A 23385-nucleotide genomic window follows, 5' to 3' on the forward strand; every position below is an offset into this window, starting at 1 on the left:
CCCCCGGTCTTTTTATGTTTTATTTTGGGACAGTTTTCACTAAACTGCTTAGGGCCTCACTAAATTGCTGAGGCTGGCCTGGAACTTGGGATCCCTTTGCCTCAGCCTCCTGAGCCACTGGGATTACAGGTCTGTGACACACAGGTGGCCTCAGGGTAATTTTGACTTGCATTTCCCTAATTGTTAAAGATGTCAAACATTTTTTTCATATATTTTTTGGCCATTTGTATTGCTTCTTTTTTATTATTTTTTAGTTGTAGATGGACACAATGCCTTTATTTTATTTATTTATTTTTATGTGGTGCTAAGAATCGAATCCAGCACCTCACACATGCTAGGCAAGTGCTCTACCACTGAGCTACAGTCCCAGCCCAGTATTGCTTCTTTTGAGAAGGTTCTGTTTAGTTCATTTGCCCACTTATCAATTAGGTTGTGTGTGTGTGTGTGTGTGTGTGTGTGTGTGTGAGAGAGAGAGAGAGAGAGAGAGAGAGAGAGAGAGAGAATTGTGTGTGTGTTCAGTTTTTTGATTTCTTATATATTCTGGATATTAATTCTCCATCAAAAAAGCAGGTAGCCAATATTTTTTCTCATTATGTAGTTCCTTTCTTCACATTCTTAATTGTTTCCTTTGCTGTACAGTTTTTTAAATTTGATGCCATCCCATTTAATCAATCTAGGTATTATTTCTTGAGTTTTAGGGGTCCTATTGAGGAAGTCATTGCTTGATACACATTAGAGTGTTGACTTGTTTTCTTATTAGAGTTGCATGGTTTCTGGTCTAATTCCCAGGTTTTTGATCCATTTTTAATTAACTTTTTTTCAGAATGAGAGATAAAGATATAGTCTCATTTTTTATTTGAGTTATTATACTGTTTCACTGCAGAATTTTAATTTGGTGTTTTTGAAAACAATTTCTTTCTCTTTATTAAAATCCTCTGTTTGATGAGACATTATTTGCATATTTTCCTTTAATCCTTCAAGCATGATTTTTCTTAGTTCTTATTATAACAGATGATTTGAAGATTTTGTCTAATAAGTGCAACATTTGAGCATCCTCAGGGGATAGTTTCTATTGACAGCTTTTTTTACCATTTCTTTGCATGTCTCATGTTTTTCTGTTGAAAACTGGATATTTAAAATAATATAATGTAGCAACTCTGTAAATTAGACACCCCCACCTATCACTGTTGTTTTGTTTTGTTTTGGTGACTGATTTGTGATTTTCATAGTCTAATTCTGTAAAGTCTTTTTTTTTTTTTTTTCATGTGTGGTCACTGAAGTTTCTGCCTGGTACATAGTGGTCAGTTAATGATTGGATTGAGATTTCCTTCCATTCCTTGAACTCACTCTTGGCTGGACCTGTTGGCGTACATCTAAAATCCAGTGACTCAGGGGGCAGGAGCAGGAGGATTACAAATTCAAATCCAGCCTGGGTAACTTAGAGAGACCCTGTCTCAAAATAAAAAATAAAAAGGACTTGAGATGTGTCTCAGTGATAAAGTGCCTCTGGTTCAATTCCCAATACCAAAAATAAAAAATAAAAGTGAAAAATAAAAAGTCTCTCACCCTTCACTAAGGGGCTCTGTATGTTAGTTCGTGCATGTCCTCAATCCTCCAACAATTTCCTCTGCCCTCATAGGCACCAGAGTTGAGAGTGGAGACTTCTCATGTCTTTCCTGGATATGTGTACAGTTCAGCAAATGTGGGTGATTTTTAGATTCCCAGGAGTATGTCAAAGCTTTTCCAAGACCCCTATCGATATCTCATTCTCTGATTGTCATTTTACATTTTTCTGGTCAGCCTCTTGTTTGCCTCAGCTGATATTCCTACCTCCAGCAGCTGGAATGTCAAACAGTTTGCTGCTGATGGTTTAGACAAACATGTTATAGATCATTTTTCACTGAATGAGCTCTGAGACAGGCAAAAAAAAAAAAAAAAAAAAACCAACTAGCTCAGATAATGGGTCTTTTTTTTTTCTTTTTCTTTTTTATTGAGACAAAGTCTCATTATGTTGTTCAGGCTGACCTGAACTCCTGGGCTCAAGTGTTCCTCCTGCCTCAGCCTCCTAAATAGGTGAGACTACAGGCTCATGTCACAGTGCCCAGAATGAGACTCTTAAAGGGAGCTGCCATATAGGTCTAATAGTGGCAATTCTCTAGGGATGGGCTTTGGGGACACGGCAAACCCATTCTGCCCCCTCTAGTGGCTGCTGGGCTGCTGATTTTCATAGTTCCTGTGGTTGTGGCACTTGATTTCAAAGGTTACTATGGAACTGGGAAAAATCAATGAAAAAAAAAAAATGCCACCAAACTTACTAGATTCTACCGAGATTCACTTATTTTTCTTGAATTCCTTAGATTCTTGAAAGCTTCCGTTAATTTCAAGAGCTCTGGGAAAGTTGATTTTGATCATTTTTGCCAGTGTTCTTATTGCTTTTATGGAGGCATGGATTTTCAGATATCCTTACTCTGTCCTTCTAAAAGTGCTGCTTCAGATTACTTCTATTTTAAGAAGTATAAATCTTTAAATAATATTGGTCACTCATAGTATAAAGTCTATTCTCTCTCTCTCTCTCTCTCTCTCTCTCTCTCTCTCTCTCTTTTTTTTTTTTTTGCAGTACCCGGTATTGAACACAGAGTTTCTCTACCACTAAGCCATGCCCCCAACCCCCTTTTAAATTTTATTTTGAGAAAGGGTCTTGCTAAATATCTAGGCTGACTTCAAACTTGTGGTCCTCTTGCCTCAGCCACCCGAGTCACTGGAATTACAGGCATGCAACACCATGCCCAACTCTAAAGTCTATTCTTAACATGAAAAAATAAAAGTTATATTTTGTTTCCTGTGTGTTTTCCCCTGACAGCAGAGTTCCTTACCCAGCCTGAAAATGAACTTTCACTTCTCAAAAAGCATGTTATTTTTTTTCTTCTCTCTCTCTCTCTCTTTTCTTTAATGCTGACTCAAACTCTTGGGTCATGATTATTTAACATAAAATGATAGGAGTCCAGTCCAGATGGGGTGTAGTTCAGTGGTAAAATGCTTGCCTAGCATACACAAGCCCCTGGGTTTGATCTCTAGCACTGGAAAAAAAATTGGGGCTAGGGATATAGCTAAGGGCTAGAGCATGCTTAGCATACTTGAGATTTATCTCCAGTACATACACACACACACACACACACACACAACCAAACCCACAAAAATAGGATTCCTCACTTTAGAGAAATTGTAACTATTAATACAAGTGTTTTAGTCAGCTTTTTTGCCACAGTGATCAAAGACCTAACAAGAACAATTTAGAGAAGGAAAAGTTTGTTTGGGTCTCACAGTTTCTGAGGTCTCAGTCTATAGAGGACCAATTTTATTGCTCTTGGCCTGAGATGAGGCAGAACATCAAGGAAGAATGTTGTGCCGGAGGAAAGCAGCTCAGGACACGACAATCAGGAAGCAGAGATTGAGCTGGGGTTACCAGGGACAAAGTATATGGCCTAAAGGCACACCTCTAGCTACCTACCTCCTCTAGCCATATTCTATCTGCCTACAGTTACCACCCAGTTAATCCATTCAAGTGGATTAATGCACTTATTAGGTTAAGGCTCTCATAACTGATCATTTCACTTCTAGCACTTATTAGGTTAAGGCTCTCATAACCTGATCATTTCACTTCTAAACTTTTTTTTTTTTTTTTTTTTTGTGCTGGGGATTGAACCCAGGGCTTTGTGCATGCAAGGCAAGCACTCTACCAACTGAGCTTTATCCCCAGCCCCACCTCTAAACTTTTTTGCATTGTCTCTCACATGAGTCTTTGGGGGACACCTCATATCTAAACCAAACAAAAGGTTGTTGTAAAATATGCTTTTCTTATTAATAACACAGCCAAGACTGAGGCCATTATCTTACAAAACTTTTTTCTGTTATCCTCCAAAATAAAATTCTAAAGTCAGAATAATAAAACCAGGCTGGATTGTGGTAGTGCATGACCAAAGTCAGCTACTTGGGAGGCTGAAGTGAGAGGATAACTTGAGCGGAGGAATTTGAGATCAGCTTGCCCAACAAGGGAAACCCTGTCTCAAAACTAAATAAAAAACAAATAAAATGATCAAGACCTCTTCCCCCCCCCCCATACTGGGGACTGAGCCCAGGGCACCTAACCACTGAGCCACATCCCCATCCTTTTTTAAAAAATATTTTATTTTGAGACAGGGTCTCACTAAGTTGCTTAGGGCCTTGCTAAATTGCTGAGGTTGGCTTTGAATTTACAATCTTCCTTTCTCAGCCTTCCAAGCTACTGGGATTACAAGCCTGCACCAATGTACCCAGCTTCAAGGTCTCTTTTATACTAAAATCATATTTTATTTCCCAGATTGCTGTTCGATTACATGAAAAATTTGCTCCCACAAAGCATGGCACTCAGAAGTAAAGAAAGATGGAATTAGGATAAAGATGGGATAAAGAAAGATACAAAAAATAATTAGTTACAATTGGCATGATCCACGTTTTAAACATTAGTTTATCAGTATCATAAGAATTGCCCTATCCAAGCCAGGCACAGTGGCTCATACCTGTAACTGAAGTGGCTCAGGAGGCTGAGGCAGGAGGATCATGAGTTCAAAACCAACCTCAGCAACTTAGTGAGGCACTAAGCATTACAGTGAGACCCTGACTCTACTAAAATATAATAAAAGGGCTGAGGATGTGGCTCAGTAGTTAAGCACCTCTGGGTTTGATCCCCAGTACCAACCCTCCCCAAAAGAATTGCCCTATCCATTATGTCCACAAGTTAGAGATTCTTGCCAATGCAAAGAGAGGGGCCCATCCCATCCCTTTTAGATGATTTTTTTTTAATGCAAGATAAAGGGTTTTGATTGTGATTGTGGTCCTTCCTGAATGGATAAAAGCATATTCATGTTTGTATTGCAAGGTCAATTTTATTTCTAAGGTAATTTTTTTAAAGAAAGAGAGAGAGAGAATTTTTTAATATTTATTTTTTAGTTTTCGGTGGACACAACATCTTTATTTTATTTTTATGTGGTGCTGAGGATTGAATCCAGCGCCCCGCGCATGCCAGGCAAGCACACTGCCGCTTAAGCCACATCCCCAGCCCCTCCAAGGTAATTTTTAAAATAATTTTTTAGTTGTCAATGGACCTTTATTTTATTTATTTATATGAGGTACTGAGAATTGAACCCAGTGTCTCACACATGCTAGGCAAATGCTCTGCCACTGAGCCACAACCCCAGGCCCTCCAAGGTGATTTTAATCCTAGTTTAGCCTTTCATTATTGGCAATAATTGTGATGCACATCTTACAAAATAGAGCCTATGCCCTTCAAGATTCGTAAATACATTCACCATCTATCATTCATACAGCTCAGGCACATAAAGGGGACAAATAGAATTATTAAAAATAACTTGGTTAAAGCCAAAACCAACATTATAGTGAGTGGGGAAAAACTAAAAGCATTTCCTTTAAAAATCTAAAACAAGACAAGGATGTTGACTCTCACCACTCCCAGTCAATATACTACTACTGGCCAGAGCAATTAGGCAAGAGAAGGAAATAAAAGAGATAAAAATAAGAAAGGAAGAAGTCAAATTATCCTTGTTTGCAGATGACCTTTCTAAGTATAAAATATCCAAAAAACTCCACCTAGACCTAATAAATAAATTCAGCAAAGTAGCAGGTTTCAAAATCAACATACAAAAATCAATAAATAGCTTTCCTATATACCAACAATGAAGAAATCAGAAAAACAATTCCATTCACAATTTCTCAAAAAAAAAATCCTAGGAATGAATATAACCAAGGAGATGAAAGACCTCTACAGTGAAAACAATAGAACATTGAAGCAAGAAATTGAAAAAGACTCGGGCTGGGGCTGGGGCTCAGTGATAGCGTGCCTGCCTAGCACAGGCAGGGCCCTGGATTCAATCCTCAGCAACACATAAAAATGAATAAAAAATAAAGGTATTGTGTCCAACCACAACTAAAAATTAAAAAAAGAAAGAAAGAAATTGAAAAGACTCAAGAAGATGAAAAGTCCTTCCATGTTCATGGATAGGAAGAACTAATATTGTTAAAAATGGCCATATTAATAAAAGCAATATACAAGTTTAATGCAATCCTCATAAAAATGCCAATGACATTCTTCATAGAACTAAGGGAAAAAAACACTCCTAAGATTAGTTTGGAAGAACAAAAGACCCAGACTAGCCAAAGCAATTCTAAACCAAAAAAGCAATGCTGGAACATCACAATACCTGACTTCAGATAATATTATAGATTTATAGTAATAAAAACTGCATGGTACTGGCATAAAAAACAGCCACATTGATCAATGGTACAGAATAGAAGAGATAGAGACAAACCCACATGTATGTTTATCTGATCCTTGACAAAAACATTTACCAAAAACATTTTCATAAAATATAGCCTTTTTAAGAAATGGTGCTGGAAAAATTCATTATCCATATGTAGAAGAATGAGACTAGATCCTTATCTCTCATCCTGAGCAAAAGTCAACTCAAAATGGATCAATGACCTAGGAATCACACCAGAAATTATGAAACTCCTAGAAGAAATTATGAAGTCAGCACTCCAACTTACAGGTCCAAGCAATGACTTTATTGATAGGATACCTAAGTTCAGGAAATAATACCAAAAGTTAATAAATGGGATGGCATTAAATTATAAAGCTTCTGCACAGCAAAGGAAACAATTAAGAATGTGAAGAAAGAACATTCAGAATGGAAGAAAATCTTTGCTACTCTTCTGACAGGATTAATATCCAGAACATATAAAGAACTCAACAAGTTTATACCAAAAAAAATCCAATTAATAAATGCACAAATGAATTAAACAGACACTTCTCAAAAGAAGAAATACAAATAGCCAACAAATATATGAAAAAATGTTCAACATCTTTAGCAATTAGGGAAATGCAAATCAAAACTATATTGAGATTTCACCTCACTCCAGAATGAGTCAGAATGTCAGCATAAAAAATACAAATAATAATAAATGTTAGAGAGGATATGGAGAGAAAGGAGCAGTTTTACACTGTTGCTGGGATTGTAAATTAGTACAACCACCATGGAAATCAGTATGGAGTTTCCTCAAAAGACTAGGAATGGAACCTCCACATGACTTAGCTATACCACTCCTCGGTATTTATCCTGAAGAATTAAAGTCAACATACAATAGTGATACAAGTGTACTCAGGTTTATAGCAGCACAATCCACAATAACCAAACTATGGAACCAATCTAGGTGTACATCAGTGGATTACTAAATAAAGAAAATGTGGCATATATGCATATAATGGAGTTTTATTCAGCCAGAAAGAAGCATGAAATTATGTCATTTGCAGGAACATAGATGGAACTTGAGAACATTACATTAAGTGAAATAAGACAAAGCTGAAGGTCAAAGATCATATATTTCTCTCATATGTGGAAGCTAAGAGAGCAAAAAGGAAGGGGAAGAGCCTCAGGAAAATTGAATGAAAGGGATAGGGGGAAGGGAGAAGGAGAAATATTGAGAAATTACATTGGTCAAACTATATTGTTATATTGTGGACACGTACAAATAAATATGTACAGTGAACCCCACCATTATATATAATTATAATGCACCAATAAGATTTACGGAAAAAATCAGTTGGTTAAATTGACTGAGAAAACTAATTCTCCCTGTCTCCCTCCTCCAGGTTCTAATAATATGTTTTCCTCAAAGTAGCCATCAAACGAGACCTCAAGAAATATAGCTGTCCTCAGGTTTGGGCTGTTCCACTGAAAATTCTTTCATTCTGATATTGGATACTAATAGATTGGCAAGACCATATGGTACTGTCAACAGGTAATTTCTATTCTCCTTTTTTACTTGCTTGAGGATCCCTTCCATAGTTTATAACAGGAAATAGACTCATGTATTTGACATCACAACCATAAACCGACACTTGGATGAGTCACCTGGGAGAGCCTTGAGACCTGGATTTCTAAAAAAAAAATTTCATCCCCCAGGCAGAGGACTTCTATGGAAGAAGATACTCATCCAGTAAAATGTAGCAAGAAATAATGTTAAAGGAATGAGTCAAGCTAATGAAGGAGATATGATTGTGGTTACTGTCTTTGTATTTTGGGTAGCATACTTCATGATCTTTTTTGGATTAGTCATAATATGTAGACTTTTTTCTTTCCCCTGGCTCTGGTCTCTAACCCTTAATTTAGCAGACTATACTTGTGCCAACTGGAATAAACACTCTCTTTAAAAAATCCAAGATAAGCCAGGCGTGGTGACACATGGCTGTAATCCTAGCATCTTGGGAGACTAAGGCAGGAGGATCACAAGTTCAAAACCAGCCTTAGCAATTTAGCAAGGCCATAGTAATTTAGCAAGACCCTGTCTCAAAATGAAAAATAAAAAAGGGCTGGGGATGTGAATGAGTGGATTAAGCACCCCTGGGTACAATCCACAGTACCAAAAATCAAACAAACAAAAAAAATCTAAGAGGCCAATTGTGGTGGCACATGCCATAATCCCAGTGAATAGAGAGGCTGAGACAGGAGGACCACAAGTTGGAGGTCTGTTTGGACCTCAATTTAGCAACACCCTTAGCAACTTAGCCAGACTGTGTCTCAAAGTAAAAAAATAAAAATTACTAGGGATGTAGCTCAGGAGTAATGCACCTCTGGGTTAAATCCCCAGTACCAAAATAATAATAATAATAATAATAATAATAATAATTAATAAATTTTAAAAATAAAAATCCAAGATGGGTGTAGTGGTGCACATTTATAATCTCAGCATTTGGGTAGGTGGGTGGTAGTGCTGATCCAGGAGGATTCAAGTTTAAGCCAGGAGCCAAATGCTAAATTCTTTAGAATACTTTTCTTCATCAGCACACATTACAAAATGCAGAATCATATAAAATTCCCTGTATGCTATAGGAGAGTATCTTATAGGCAATTATTTATTTATAATTACCATAAAGGTTAACTTTTTCAAGTTTACAATGAGTGGTGCAAACTAATTATACATGAATTTTATAACATTTTCATTTCCTCCATAATTTTCATCCTTCCTCATTCCCATTTACAGTTTATCTCAATTTCCATCCCCAGTCCCAGGCAACTACCAATATCTGTCTCTATAAATTTTCCTCTCCTGGATACTTCATATAAATGGAATCCTACATTTTGAGATCTCTTGTTTCTTACCACCCTCACTTACATAATTTCCCCTCCTGGGTCCCATTACATAATTTTTTTATATTTATTTTTTTAGTTGTATATGGACACAATACTTTTATTTTATTTATTTATTTTTATGTGGTGCTGAGGATCAAACCCAGGGCCTCGCACATACGAGGAGAGTACTCTAAGGCTGAGTCACAACCTCAGTCCCCATTACATAATTTTTTATACCTTTATTTTATATTTATTTCTAAGTAGTGCTGAGGATCAAACCCAGTGCCTCACACGTTCTAGGCAAGTGCTGTACCACTGAGCTACAACCCCAGCCCCTTACGTAATGTTTTTGATGACCATGATATAGCATGTGTCAGTATAGTAGTTCGTTACTTCTCATTGCTGGATAGTATTTTCTTGTATGGATAGATCAAATGTGGTCATTCATTGGTTGATGGAAACTGAGGTTATCTCCAGCTAACTATGAAAATTCCATGTGCAAGTTTTGCTGTAATGGACATTTTCATTTTTCTTGAGTTGATACTTAGAGTGAGATTGCTGGGTTGTATGGCAGTTTTGCATTTAGCTTTTTTGAGAAACTGCCATGCTTTTTTTTCGCAGGTCTATACCATTTTGCATCCCTAACCCTAATACAAGGGTCTGGAAGATGTTCTTCTGTTTTCTTCTAAAAGTGTTAGTGCTTCAAACTGAGAATGTTGGAGCATATCTCTAATGCCAACTACTGGGGAGGCTGAGGCAGGAAGATTATAAGTTGAAGGCAAGTCTTAGCAACTTAGCACACACACACACAAAAAAAAAAAAATTAAAGGACTATAGGCTGTAGCTCAGTGGCAGAGTGCTTGCCTAGCATGTGTGAGGCACTGGGTTCGATCATTAGCACTCCATAAAAATAAATAAAATCAAGGCATGCTGTCCATACACAACTACAAAAAAAAAAAAAAATTCAAAGGACTGTAGATTAGCTCAGTGGTAAAGTGTCCTGGGATTCAATTACAAGTGTCAAAAAAAAAAAAAAGTTATTGTTTTGTTTATTACCTTTAAGTCTATAGTTCATTTTTAATATAGGGTGTGAGATGAAGGTCTAAGTTCATCTTTTTACATGTACAATAGTCCCACCTCCTATTATTGAACAGACTATCCTATTCCCAATGCATTATCTTAGCAACTTTGTCCAAAATCAATTAACTATTTGGGCTGAGGATGTTGCTCGGTGGAGGAATGCTTTCCTAGCATGCATAAGGCTCTGTGTTCAATCCCCAGCACTGCCAAAAAAAAAAAAAATAATAATAATAATAATAATTAACTATAAATGTAAGGATTTATTCCCAAATTCTCAGTTCTGTTCCTTTGATCTATATGTCTATCTGTATGTTGTTACTATATTCTAGGCAATTTTTATGTGAAGAATTAATACATTCTGCAAGCCAATGGCCCTCAGAATTTGAAGATGGCAAATACAGTAAGTTGGATTCAGACAAGTATTTTATTTTTTTTATTTAATTTAATTTTTTAAAATTTTTAGTTGTAGATGGACAAAATACCTTTATTTTATTTATTTCTTATGTGGTGCTGGGGATCGAACCCAGGGCTTTGCATGTGTTAAGCGAGCGCTCTACCGCTGAGGCACAACCCCAGCCCAGACAAGTATTTTATTTTTATAAATGATTCAGAAATAGCATGACAGGACACTTATGAGTATATTGGATAGATATAGTATTAATCTTAAATTTCACTAGTTCTAATATTGTAAACAAGTCACTTTTGTGAGTGGAGACACTGGTTCTACAGAAAATATAATAATCCATTGGCCTTGTCACAAGACCAGGGTGGCAGTTGGCAATTGCTCCACTTTTCAGGTTGATATAGTCATTTGCATAGGTTTTAGGAGCTGATCTTCCTTCTTACTAGGATCTCTTTGGAAAATTAAATTTGTAACTGTGACCATGCCAGAAATATAAACTAACCATAAGATAACAAGGTTTTTGTAGTAGTCATAGTTTGGACCACGAACCTTGTGATTTGCCTCTCCTTTCAGGCACATGATAGGATTATGTTTTCCTGGACTCCTTGAATTTAGACATGGTCATGACCTGATTTAGCCAACAAAATAAGTGATGGGTGGAAGTTCAAGGGCCTGTATGAATTTACCAAGTTCTCTTTTCTGATCTCATGGAAGGAAATAGTTGACAAGACAGAGCTTCCATCAATCTGGGTCCTTGAATGAGAAGTGAAATCCCTCCTACAACCCACATTAAGCATTGTAGCTTGAAGCTGGACATAGTGGTGAACACCTGTAATCCCAGGTATTCAGGAGGCTGAGGCAGGATTATAAATTTGGAGCCAATGCAGACAACTCAGTAAGACCCTGGCTCAAAACAAAAGAAAAAGTGCCAGGGGTATAGCTCAGTGGTACAAGGCCCTGGATTCAATCTCCAGTACAAAAAAAAAAAAAAAAATGTATCTTATGCAAGAAATAAACATCAGTTATATTAAACCGCTGGATAATAGGAATATTGCTATAATATAAACTGGCTTGTTAAAACTGTTACACACTATACTTAATGTGGGAAAACTGCCTACAATCTTTTCAGATGATTGGTTTGGGACCTGCTCTAGAAGTCTGGCTTCCAGTCGTAGATCTGCCAGACTAGCTCAAGCCCAGCTCCTCTAGTTAGATATGACCCATTATCCCTTCAAGAAACATATTTACTCACTCCACTAGGAAAAAGAGCTTGTTCTCCAAAGGCAGATAGCTTGGACGGAACCCCAGGTCTTAGGCAAGGGTGATTTTATCCATATACCTTAATTTTTGTGACTGTTTCCACATATGTAAAATGCCAACAATAGTATTTACACTTTATTAGAATAAATACAAAATATAGGATAGAGTCTGGCAGACAGTCCTGGGTGGGCATTAGCTGTCTGTGGTATGGCTCTTGCTGGCTCCCTTACCCTCTTCCAAGCCATCCACACAGAGCATGCAAGGCTCTTCTTTCCTCACCTCTTCTATTGTATTGCTGAGCACAGTACAGAGTGGTCGGCCCTGGGAGGCTGGGATCCAAATTAAAATGGTAAAATACTAGTTTTATCTCTAAATTAGAACTGTGATGAAAAATGAAATTGAGAGCTATGAATGTGTTCTAGGTTAGAAGAGTTGTTAAGTACCTGACTAGTTCACAGCAAGTATCAGAGCTGGGTTTTGACCAAGGCTAACTGAACTCAATCAGTAAGAATCAGGAAGCAAAACAATCATATCCCATTCATACCCAGATAATTCACAAGACACATGTGGAGTATCTGTTTTATTTAAACAGGCTCTCAGGGGCCCCACCTTGGAGGAGGAACTGAAGAGCTAGGAGCTGTGGGGCCCCCAGGTATTAAAAGATAAAAGAAGCTCAGCTGAGCAGCCTGAGCAGCATTGGGACCAAGCTGAGCAGGAGAGGCCAGGCTCTGGGGACCTCAGCCCCACTCATGGCCTCTGCATAAAACCTTGCCACCTCCTCATTGGGGTTGCCCTGGGCGGGGTCAAACCACATCTGGATGCAGCGGCCACTTCCTCGACTGTAGTTACTAACTTTGTAGGAGTGACTCCAGATTTCCTCACACAGAGCTGCAGGTGTAGGGAAGTAGAAGTGGAAGGGGTGGCAGGCAGTTCCCACGGGGCACTGGTTATACCCTATAGGAAAGACAGAAGACTTTTAGCTACTGTGCCTAGAACTACCTCTAGTTCAACCAAACCCACCACCCAAAATTTTCACCTACCAGCTCCACACCCCCACAACTTTACCTCTGAATCCCTTCTCCCTGTCCCACCCCAGCCCTCACCTAAGGTCCAGTTCCAGCCTTTGTGCCAGTTGCTTTTACACGTGAAGGAGGTCTGACAATCCTCCCACCAACGCTGACAGTCCTCTTTGCACAGGGGCACATTCAGGATCCGCTCTTTACGCCAGCTTTGGTCCACCTAGGAGATTTTGATGGACAAGGGTTCAGGCTTAAGAACCTGCGCAACTCAGCCCTGAATAGAACCAGAGTTGGAGGCACAGCCTGCAGAGGTGGCTGGAAAGCTCAGCTCCTCTGCTAATTTGGGGATGCTGGGAGGACACCCGTACCTGCTGGATCCAGGGCCCCAAGTTAGGGGAGCACTCATAGAGGCAGGTGTCCTGGATGAAATGTCGTTTACAGGCAGGTGCCATCTTTCCACAGTGGTCCCAGTTGAATCCGTATAGGTAGGAAATATCCTTATGGGCTTCCTGGCTGGTGTTGAAGGAGCAGCAGGAGTTCTTCTTCCAGGGACTGCACTTCACAGGGGGAAACATGGAACTGAGTCCACAGTCAGAATATTGCATATGCAGCCTCCCTACTTTTAGTCCTTGATTTCCCAATAAAATTTCAAAGTCATTCAAAAAAATAAATATTTGTTGAAGGGGTCCCCATTGAGGGAAGGGCTTCACAGAGGCTATAGGAACCCAGGAGTTGCAGTCCTTACAAAATTCATTAATTGAAATCTTTACACAGCTCCTGCATACCCTAACCCAGGGACTTGTCTAGGAACTAGGGATACAATAATGAACACTGGGACTGGGGATGTTACTGAGAAGTAGAGCACTTGCCTAGGCAAGGCCCTGGGTTCAATCCCCCATAACACACACACTACAAACAAGTGATGAACGCTTATCACATAATAATTACTTTGGGGGGAAAAAAAAGGCAAGAGAAATGGATGGTGACTTCAAGTGCCCCACAGTGGCTTAATTAAGCCTCATTGAGGAGGTGACAAAGACCTGAAGGTGAAGAAAGAAGCTAAATTGTAACTCTAGAAATAATTACATAAACACTTAATACATACTTATTGAATGAATGAAAATCCTTGACCCAGAACTTAATAAAATATTAAAACATACACTTTTAAAAGAACAAGTAAAAAAATTAAAAAATAATAATAATAAATAAATGAAGGCTGAATAAGTTAAAGTCAAGGCTGCCCAAGGTAGCCAAGATTTGGCAGTCTGCATTTGGCAGTGGTAGGTCAGTGATTCAAAACAAGAGTAAAAAGGACTGTGGTCATTATCTGCTAATGGAACTAAAATGAACATTTACATATTGAAATACATATTACGATTACTTTCCTTTTTCTTTTCCTATTTATTTATTTATTGAGATAGGATCCCACTCTTTTCCACATTGGCCTCAAACTCCTGGGCTCAAGAGATCCTCCTGCTTGAGCCTCTCAAGTAGCTGGCCTTTTGCTTTTTCTTTGTAATTATGCTGTCATATTGATTGTCTTCACTGCTTAGCTAAATCCAGGATATGAAAGGGGTTGTGACAAAATAATTGTTGTCAAAGGGAGACCTGAGATCCAGTGGGTTCAAGAGCCATAGCACAAATGTTTGCCAGATGCCTGAAGCCAAACACTTGGCAGCCAGCTTCCTGGCTGCAAGAGGCCCACCTTTCCTGAGCTGTGTAGGGCTGGCAGAAAGGAGTCACTCTGTATAGTAGACAGCTTCTCCTCTTTGGTCCGTGGAGGACTCCTTCCCAATTAAAACCCAGAAATCCAAATCCAATCCCCAGAATGAGTCTCTTCAACTCCATTTCCCAGACTCTCCTCTGGGTCTACTTCCTTATTCCTGGGTGCAATGCGGAAACTCAACAACTAAGAAGGTGAGCTGTTAGCACTTTACTGACATTTGGCACACAACCTGTGTAAGCGGCCACCCCCATTTGTGCAAATTGAAGGTCTCTTCAGGCAGGTCTATCTGTGTCCACCACAGAGGGGAGCTTGACACCTCATCTTCTGACCTCCTCCTCCTAAGCCAGCCCTGTATCACCCTGGTTTACCCCTTGGCCTACCTGCTCATGCAACTTGTCCTCCGGGCTTGGCTTTTCCTTGTGGTGTTTGGCGTCCATGCAGACATTGAGAAGTTCAGTCCTGGCCCGAATAGTCCTGGGCTGGGCACCCCAAGCAGCCACCCACACAAGAAGCAGCAGCTGTGTTGTCATCAGCCGGGCCATGTCAATCCCTTAAGAAAGAACTGTGGTCAGTAGCACCAAGTAATGTGGAGGTGGAGCCTCAAGTTCTGGCCTCAATGCCAGCGGGGTGGAGCCTCTACTGGTGGATCACCAACCCCTGTCTTCCTAGACCCAGTGAGAAGTGGATCAGACACCACCCACTGGGAACATTCCTGGCAGGAGCCTCTCTGACTTCTCCAGTAGGTAATGAGGATCAAATGAAGCGACCAAGGAGCAAGACTTTGGCAATGTGCAGAAACAGTTTAGAGTTTGCTATACATCCACAATCCTTTATTCAAAATCCTTAAAGGTAAATGTTGTAATTTTTTTTTTTTAGGATTTAATTTTTTTTTTTTTTTTGTAGTTGTAGATGGACTGTTATGCCAGATTCGTTGGACCCCAATAGACCTCCAGGACCTGAATCTGATGCAATCACACAAGAGTCTTTATTGCAAGATCGAGCCTGGACTCACAACATTTCCGACACAGGGGTCCCAGGGAGTAAGTCCTGGTCCTTTGTTCAGTGAGGATTTATAGGTTTCTGGGGATACTCTATGCGTCACAACATCACACAGCAAATCATTCCATACCGCGGGAAAATCAAACAACAACTCTTAACATTGATTAGCACATTCATTGGCGGGAACAAGTTAGATAAGGGTGATTGGTTAGTTCAAGAGGTGGATACATTGAACTGATTGGTTTAGGCAGGCCGTGAGGGGATGCAAGAGTGTATATGAAAAACTGCAGGGTTTCCTAATCATGTTATCAATCATCGAAACTACTGGGAGGGTCACCTGGCATTTCAGGTATTTTCCCTGTCTCACGCTGGTTGCTAGCGTTGCTACGGGTCCTCACCTAGCGGAACTGAGTAAGGGACACCTGGCTATGTGCTTAGGAACACTCTGTGGGTTTTTCCAAGGAAAAGGGTCATGCCCCCTACCTCTGGATAGGCTTTGCTCTGAGGTAGAGGGTGGGTTTTTGTTTTTTTTTTTTTCAAAAATGGAGTCACATCAGTTTCTCAGGACAGAATGCCTTTATTTTATTTGTTTACTTTTATGTGGTACTGAGGATCGAACCCAGTGCCTCACGCATGCTAGGCAAGTACTCTGTCATCAAGCTATAGCCCCAGCCCCCCTTTTTTAAAAATTTTATAAATAGTAATATAAACTAATAGGATTTATGCATGCCTGACAACCAAGCATATATTTTGTGATGAAATAGTTATACTGGTGGGATTAAAAAAGTTATATATGATCTCATATTAATTTTAGGTCAGATTTTGATACCAAATCACTGTGTATAAAAGGTTACAAATACCTTAGTTTCAGAGCTGCAAATAAGCTGCAGATCTAGGGCTTTTGTTGACTTGTGGTCTTGTTGAGTTGCCCAGATTGGCCTTAGGCTCCTGAATTCAAATGATCCTCCTGCCTCAGCATCCTGAATAGCCAGGATGATAGGTATAAGTCACCATGCCCAGCTTTTTCTTTTGTTAAAGCCTTCCAGCCCTTTCCAATTGTATCCTTGGGCTAATCCAATATATCTTTCCTAGACACCCTGGGACTCCTGGGGAGACTCCTGAGCTTCCTGCCACAAAGCTGACCTTCCCTCAACCATCATAGCCATCATTTGACTTCAGATATCAAATTTTGGGAGGTGACTTCCCCTCATTCCACTAGTCACCAGCTTCCTGGGCCCTCCTAAAATGCTCCTTTCCCACAAATCTTCTCCATCTTTCTTCCTACAACCCACTTTCCACATACCAGATTGCTAAATGGGTGTGCCTTCCCCACTCACAAGCTCAGCTTGCCCTTGAGTTGCCCCATCTCACAGGGTATCCAGGTTGACTGCCCGGGAGAGCTCTTATCAGCCTGGAGCTGAATTCCCACCCAGCTTTCCTCCCTGCTCAATTCCTTATGCTGTTCTTCTGTTTATTCCAGTGTTCATGCATTCTCTTCATTCATTCCAGGGTCCAATTGTGCCTCTGTGGATCTACTCATTTACTAAACTCAAAGGCCAGGTGGGGAAATCTGTACTGTTGGGAGGTGAATCTTTGATCTGGCTCCTGAGGGGAAACAAAGCCCGGCTGCTGAAAGCACAGGTTAGAAATGGTTCAGCCTGGCTGGTCTGGCCCTCCCTCCACTCCTTTCTGTCCAAAGGAAACAAACACAAACTATCTTACGACTGTTTCCTGATCTGGGGATTAAAGGTGGGGGGAGGGGTTAAACAATACCAAATGATAGCCACTTTAATCTATGTAGAATCTGTTGGACCTAGATTGAGAGTCATGCCCCAAGTCACATAGCAGGGACTACCAAAGTCTGACTCCCCATCTTGAAGTCCAGACCAGAGCTCCTTCAGCTTTTGGCCCTGGCACCTGTCCCATGTTGAGGCTCTCCTGAGGACACCAACACAATGCTGAGCATGGGGGCAGAGACAGCCCTGTTCTTGGACCCATTGGATTATACTCTCACTGTGGCTGCTTTCTGAAGCCACTTCTCTCTCCCTCTCTTGTGACCTACATCCCTCTGCATACCCTTCTCCCCACCTTCCTCGTCTCACCTGGTCCAGCTGTGATACCCACCACTACTGCCATCACCCCCACCCCTCTGGGGGCCCTAGAAAGAGCTGAAAACCCAGTGCTGGGTTGAAGGGCAAGAGCCCTTGGGTTCTAGTTCAAGGATGTAGTTTAACCTTGGGCAGGCTGCCCTCTGATCTGGGGCTCAATCTCCACCTCTGGATTCTCTGAGCTATCTGCAAACAGAGGGCCCTCCAAGCTCAGCCAATACATTATCACATGCTAGGAGTACCAGAGGGTGTGTGGCCTCTGATGAAGGGGTGGCAAGTGGCATACCTGGGAGAAGAGGCCGCTGCGTTCTCCGACTTGCTCAGGCTTCTGCTCTGCTTCACGCTCCTCTTGACTTATTCCAGGGGACAGCTGAGGTTTAGTGGCCTAGGAGACAAGCAGTGGGAAGGGAGCCCAGGAGTGAAGTCTGGGATCGGGCGAAGGCCACTCAGCAGTTAATTATTGCACGTGAGCACCAGAGAGGCCTCCTCGAGGGTGGAAGTGGTGGATTAGCAGTTGTAGGGCTGGGCTGGGGGTTTAGCTTGGTGATATAGTGCTTTGCTTAACCTGAGTGAGGCCCCGAATTCAATTGCCAGCATGGGGACATGCAGGCCTATAGGCCATTCCCCAAGCTCTACTTAACTCTTTTTCTCCCAAAAACTCAGGTCTGATCAAATCTTGCAACCTGAGCTACCAAGATCTCTTGAAATGCTCTCCTTCATTTCTACCATCCCTGTCCTGTTGAGATAAAAATGAGACCCAGAAAACTAGGGCAGAGCCAGGAGTTGTGGCACATACCTGGGAGACTGAGGCAGGAAGATCGCAAGTGCAAGTCCAGCTTCAGCAATTTTGTAAAACTCTATCTCAAAACTAAAACCTAAAAAATAAAAAGTGCTGGGGGTGTAGCTCAGTCATAAAGCACTTACCTAGCATGTTCAAGGCCCTGGGTTTAATTCTTTATACCACAAAAGGAAGAAAAGACAGAAGGAAAGAAGAAAGAAAACTAAGGCAGAGTCAATGTCAGGGTGAATATTAGAATATAGCTTCCACCCTCCAAGCTGGCTACAGAGAACAAGGAGCTCCCATGTCCCCAACTTTCAGAACCTCCAAGCTTACCAGCTCAGGTATCACCCACATCCAGCCACAAAGTCACACATACTCTGAATCTTTTGATCAAAGCTTCAGTTGTTCAAGAGCCCAAGCTCCCCTCCACTCCTCCACTCACTCACCCCGACTCAGGTATCATTTGAAAAATTCTGAGAGCCTGAACTAATTTAGGCTCCTTCTACATCCTCATTCCAACTGAGAACAGAGCCTTTCCGTTTTTAACCCTCTGAGCCCATGTTGGTACCCCTGGTGGGAAACAGGGGGAACAGATTTGGGCAGCAGGAAACATGGAGCTCCTTTGTCAGGTGCCTGTGTGTGGCCCCAGGGGAAGTCCTAGGCTGGACACAGATGTGGGAGCCACCAATCTGTGGACAGCAGGAAGTAATTTAGAGAAAATAGAGGCCCAAGTTATGTGAATGCCACAAGTCTGGACCTAAGGAAGAGGAGGAGGAGGATCCAGAAGAGGCAGTTGGATGAAAATCAGCCAAGGAAGAAGGAAGGCTCTGAAGGGCCTGCAAAAAGACCAGCTCTCAAGAGACCTCTGTTCCTGTCCTGTTGCACACTCCCCGGCTCATGAGTAAGCCATACCTGAATTCCGTGACACCCTGGGAAGAAGTATGTTCACTGAAGACCTCAACAGGTAGAGGGCCTGTCCAGCACCTTTCTCCCATTTATAAGCCCTCTCAGCCAGCTGACTAGAGAAGGGTAGGCCAGATGTTGAGTAATGCCTAAAGATAGAAGCCTTTAAGAAAGGACCAGACCCTGCCCTGGGGGCTGATCATTAACTGGACTTTCTGGCTCCTCCACTGCAGGAGGGAGGTTTGCCCCACCACCAGGCCCCTGAGCCTTGAGACCTTAAGAAGAGTAAGTAACTAGCAAATTGAGGTTTGAGTTGGAGGTCGAGTTCAGTTCCTAGATAAGCTCTTGCTTCTTTTTTATTTTTGGTGCCAGGGATTGAACTCAGGGGTACTTGACCACTGAGCCACATCCCCAGCCCTATATATTTTTTAATATCTTTTTAAAATTTATTTTTTAATATTATGCTGAGGATTGAACCCAGCCCCTCTCATGTGCTAGGTGAGCACTGTACCACTGAGCCACAACCCCCGCCCCCTATTTTGTATTTTATTTAGAGACAGGGTCTCACTGAGTTGCTTAGTGCCTCACAGTTGCTGAGGCTAGCTTTGAACTCGTGATTCTCCTATCTCAGCCTCCCAAGTTGCTGGAATTACAGGCGTGTGCCACTGCACTTAACCGCCCTTGCTTGTTCTTAAGCCTCAAAGCCCTACTCTGAATGACAAACCTGGGTGCTAGGGCCATTTGGTCAGCAGAGAGGGACAGAGTCAGGCAACCTCCTTGAAGCCAGTCTGGAGAGTATCAGTCTGGGCTGGAAGCTTAAAACCAGCAAGGGATGGCCATTGGTACACCTTCAGCCTGGAATGAACCTGCCCTGTGACTAGATGGTGATAACAGGAAGGTGTTTGACCCACGAGGGCAACTGGGGGTCGGGGGGACTCTGGGCTTCAGGGATCAGCAGGTAGCCTCAGAGTGGGGGAGGAAAGAACTCTGAGCTTTCCCTGAGCACCAGCCTGTGCACATGCCATGTCATATCACATGTCCTCCCAGCCCTAGAAACTATAGAGCACTCTAATACCAAGTTTGACTTCCTTCAGCTGCAGCAGAGAAACTTGTCAGGCACCCCCAGGGCAGCATCCTAAGGATTACAGATCCAGTGCTGCTTTTTTGGAAACTTTTATCTCAGCCATCTAGGAATTATGCTAGCACTTCTCTTATAACCAAGGCTCACCTTATTCTTCTAAGAGTTACTGGTTCTCAGGTCCCCACCATACCTTGCAAGGGTCTCCAGTTCTTCCCTCTTGGCTGTGACCAGCATTTGAGCTGGTATACATGAGTGCTGGATCCCTTCCCTTCTGGAGCATCTCCTCTGGACCAGGACCTGACTTAGACCCTGGGGATCTGGCACAAAAATGATATTTACGCAGTCCCTGCTTCAGGTATGCATGTTTGGAAGAAAAATCCAGACTATAAACACAGTAGACAGATGTCTGTACTCTGTACTCGGGGATTGGAGTAACTTGATAAGAAAGTAGCTTGATGGCTTCTTTAGATTGGGTTAGTCAGAAGTCATTTTAGGGGAAAACTATAGGCTGAGATCTGAGTAGCCACAAAGGGCCAGCCTGCAAGGGATGAATGAACATTCTAGGGACATCAGAGGGAACTGCAGGAGAGAATTCCCACAATGAGATGAGTAAGTAAAGTTCATTGATGGAGGTTGAGAAGGGGAATGATTTGACATGAGAACTAAAAAGAGGGGCAGAAGCACTAAGCCATTGAAGAAGCCTGTTTATTACAACAAATCCACAGGAATGCAATTATGGGACTGTCATTTTTAGGTTTGTGTTTTGTTTTTGCTTTTTCTTCTTTTTTTTTGCAGTGCTAGGAGTAGAACTGAGGACCTCACATATGCTAGGCAAGTGCTTTACCACTGAGCCACACTCCAGCCCTACTATTTGTTTTTCCTTTTTGAAAAATGTCCATTAGGGCCTGGGAATGTGGCTCAGTAGGAGAGCACTTGCCCTGCATGCATAAAACCCTAGCATTGAAAAAGGAAAAACAAACAAAAACCAACAACAACAACCAAAACCATCCATCAGGCCAGGCTCCTTGGCCACACCTATAATCCCAGGGACTCAACAGACTGAAGCAGAAGGATCATAAATTCAGGGCTAGCCTCAGCAACCTAGTAAGAATTTTGTCTCAAAATTTAAAAAATGTTGGGGCTGGGGTTGTGGCTTAGTAGTAGAGTGCTCGCCTAGTATGCATGAGGCACTGGGTTCAATCCTCAGCACCATATAATATAAAGATATTATGTCCTAAAAACTAAAAAATAAATATTTTTTAAAAAATTTTAAATGTAAAAAGGGCTGGGAATAGAGCTCAGTGAGCACATGGATTCGAATTCAGCTTCTACTTCCTACTTGCCAGTGAACTTCAAATCAGTTCTGCCCCATTCTCTCAGTAGAGTGCCCTTGAGTTCAATCCCCAGTACCAGGGGAAAATACTTTATCATATTGTAAAATTTGTGAGTGAAAGTATGCTGAAGGGGCCTAGGTTAGGGTGCTTGCCTAGCATGCACAAGTCTTCACGTGCAATTCCCAGCAGGGCTGAGGATGTAGCTCAGTGGTAGAGTGCCCCTGGGTTCAATCTCCTATATCTAAAAAAAAAAAAAGAAGAAGAAAAATATGCTGATAAACCGGGCGGGCGGGGAGGTGCATGCCTATAATCCCAGTTACTTGGGAGGTTCAGGAAGGAGGATTGCAAGTTTAAGCCCATCCTAGGTAAATTAGTGACACCCATCTCAAAAAATGTAAAAAGGGCTGGGGATGTAGCTCAGTAGTAGAGTGCCTCTGGGTTCAACTTCAGTTTGGGATGGCAGGGCACCTCAGATTAAGGGATTGGATTCTAATTCAACTTCTTTTTTTAATATTGTTTATTAAAATATTAAAAATATGGAACATTTCATGAATTTGCGTGCCATTCTTGCACAGAGGCCGTGCTAATCTTCTCTGTATCTGTGCTGCTGAAGTGAGCACATGGATTCTAATTCAGCTTCTACTTCCTACTTGCCAGTGAACTTCAAATCAGTTCTGCCCCCTTCTGAGTCTCTCAGTAATAATGATGAAGCAATGGATCTCCCAAACTATCTCATCCCCAAATTATTTATAAGATAGAAGACACATGTGGATGTATTAGAACAGGCTGTCACAGGAACCCCAGGGCATCAATCCTTCATGTTTCAGAAACCAATGATTAGGACACTATGAGGCCCCCTCATCTGAGAGAGCTGAGCTGAACTGGGGTTACCTAAATTTGGAGCAGGTTAGTACGAAGGCTGGGCACTCTGTCCTGATGACCAGTGTCATTGTGGTGGTAGAGGAGGTCAAAGGGCCATTCTGGCTCTCCCAGTGTCTGGAGTTCCAGACTAGGGACCCCATGTAGGTCCTAAAAGCAGTGGGGAAACAGAGGAGCTACAGCCTGCAATTGATTTGAACTTGGAAGCCTGCGGTAATCCCAGAAAGGCAAACTAAAGGTCAGTAAGGCCAATGAAAGTGGTTTCTCTGTAAAAATTACTCTAGGCTAGGATTCAAAAGAGCTGAGTGATCAAGAGCCAATTGCTTACAATTTCTGAGATGAGCTCTTGTATCTGTGGCCAAGTGAGAGAGGCAAAGAGGCAAGTCTAGGCACACAGGAGAAACTGTAAGGAAATTCCTACCCCTCTCCAACAACCTGGCCTACATAGGTGCTGGCTGACTCAAGACATGCTTTCAGGGCTCCTCTACTCCATGCATGTTCTTCCTTGGATCTCCCTCCTCTTGATCACCCTACAAAACCCAGAGTGCATCATGCTTGATCTGCTAGCCAGAGCCAGTGGTGTCTGTCTCTGAAAAAAAAAAAAAAAAAAGTTGATATAATGGAAAGCAT

The 23385-nt window shown here is 41.5% G+C and overlaps 1 protein-coding gene and 1 pseudogene across 2 annotated transcripts; both read right to left on the bottom strand.

The window, feature by feature from the left end:
- Positions 1 to 12490: 12490 nt before the first annotated feature.
- On the bottom strand, positions 12491 to 18201 carry LOC107160514 (folate receptor alpha-like). Of its 2 annotated transcripts, XM_048788136.1 has the most exons (6): positions 18064 to 18201; positions 16530 to 16649; positions 15051 to 15220; positions 13313 to 13501; positions 13029 to 13164; positions 12491 to 12879 (listed from the first exon to the last, which is right to left on the bottom strand). In XM_048788136.1, the coding sequence occupies exons 3-6, from the start codon at positions 15210 to 15212 to the stop codon at positions 12599 to 12601; spliced, it is 768 nt and encodes a 255-aa protein (XP_048644093.1). In that variant the 5' UTR covers positions 15213 to 15220; positions 16530 to 16649; positions 18064 to 18201; the 3' UTR covers positions 12491 to 12598. The 2 variants fall into 2 exon arrangements, with proteins under 2 accessions (XP_048644093.1, XP_015362661.1); XM_015507175.2 differs by lacking the exon at positions 16530 to 16649 and having other exon boundaries at positions 18064 to 18193.
- Positions 18202 to 22406: 4205 nt separating this feature from the next.
- Positions 22407 to 22496, bottom strand: LOC125612232 (annotated as a pseudogene).
- Between the last annotated feature and the right edge of the window lie 889 nt (positions 22497 to 23385).

This window comes from Marmota marmota, unplaced genomic scaffold, assembly GCF_001458135.2.
Source record: "Marmota marmota marmota unplaced genomic scaffold, marMar, whole genome shotgun sequence".
Taxonomy (NCBI): Eukaryota; Metazoa; Chordata; class Mammalia; order Rodentia; family Sciuridae; genus Marmota; species Marmota marmota.

Bases quoted from the DNA above. Each gene is read 5' to 3' on its own strand.
- LOC107160514 (XM_048788136.1), bottom strand. From the start codon at position 15,212: ATGGCCCGGCTGATGACAACACAGCTGCTGCTTCTTGTGTGGGTGGCT. The intron at 13,165-13,312 runs GTACGGGTGTCC...AAAATCTCCTAG, and splicing joins TGGGGCCCTGGATCCAGCAG to GTGGACCAAAGCTGGCGTAA. The intron at 12,880-13,028 runs GTGAGGGCTGGG...TCTTTCCTATAG, and splicing joins AGGCTGGAACTGGACCTTAG to GGTATAACCAGTGCCCCGTG.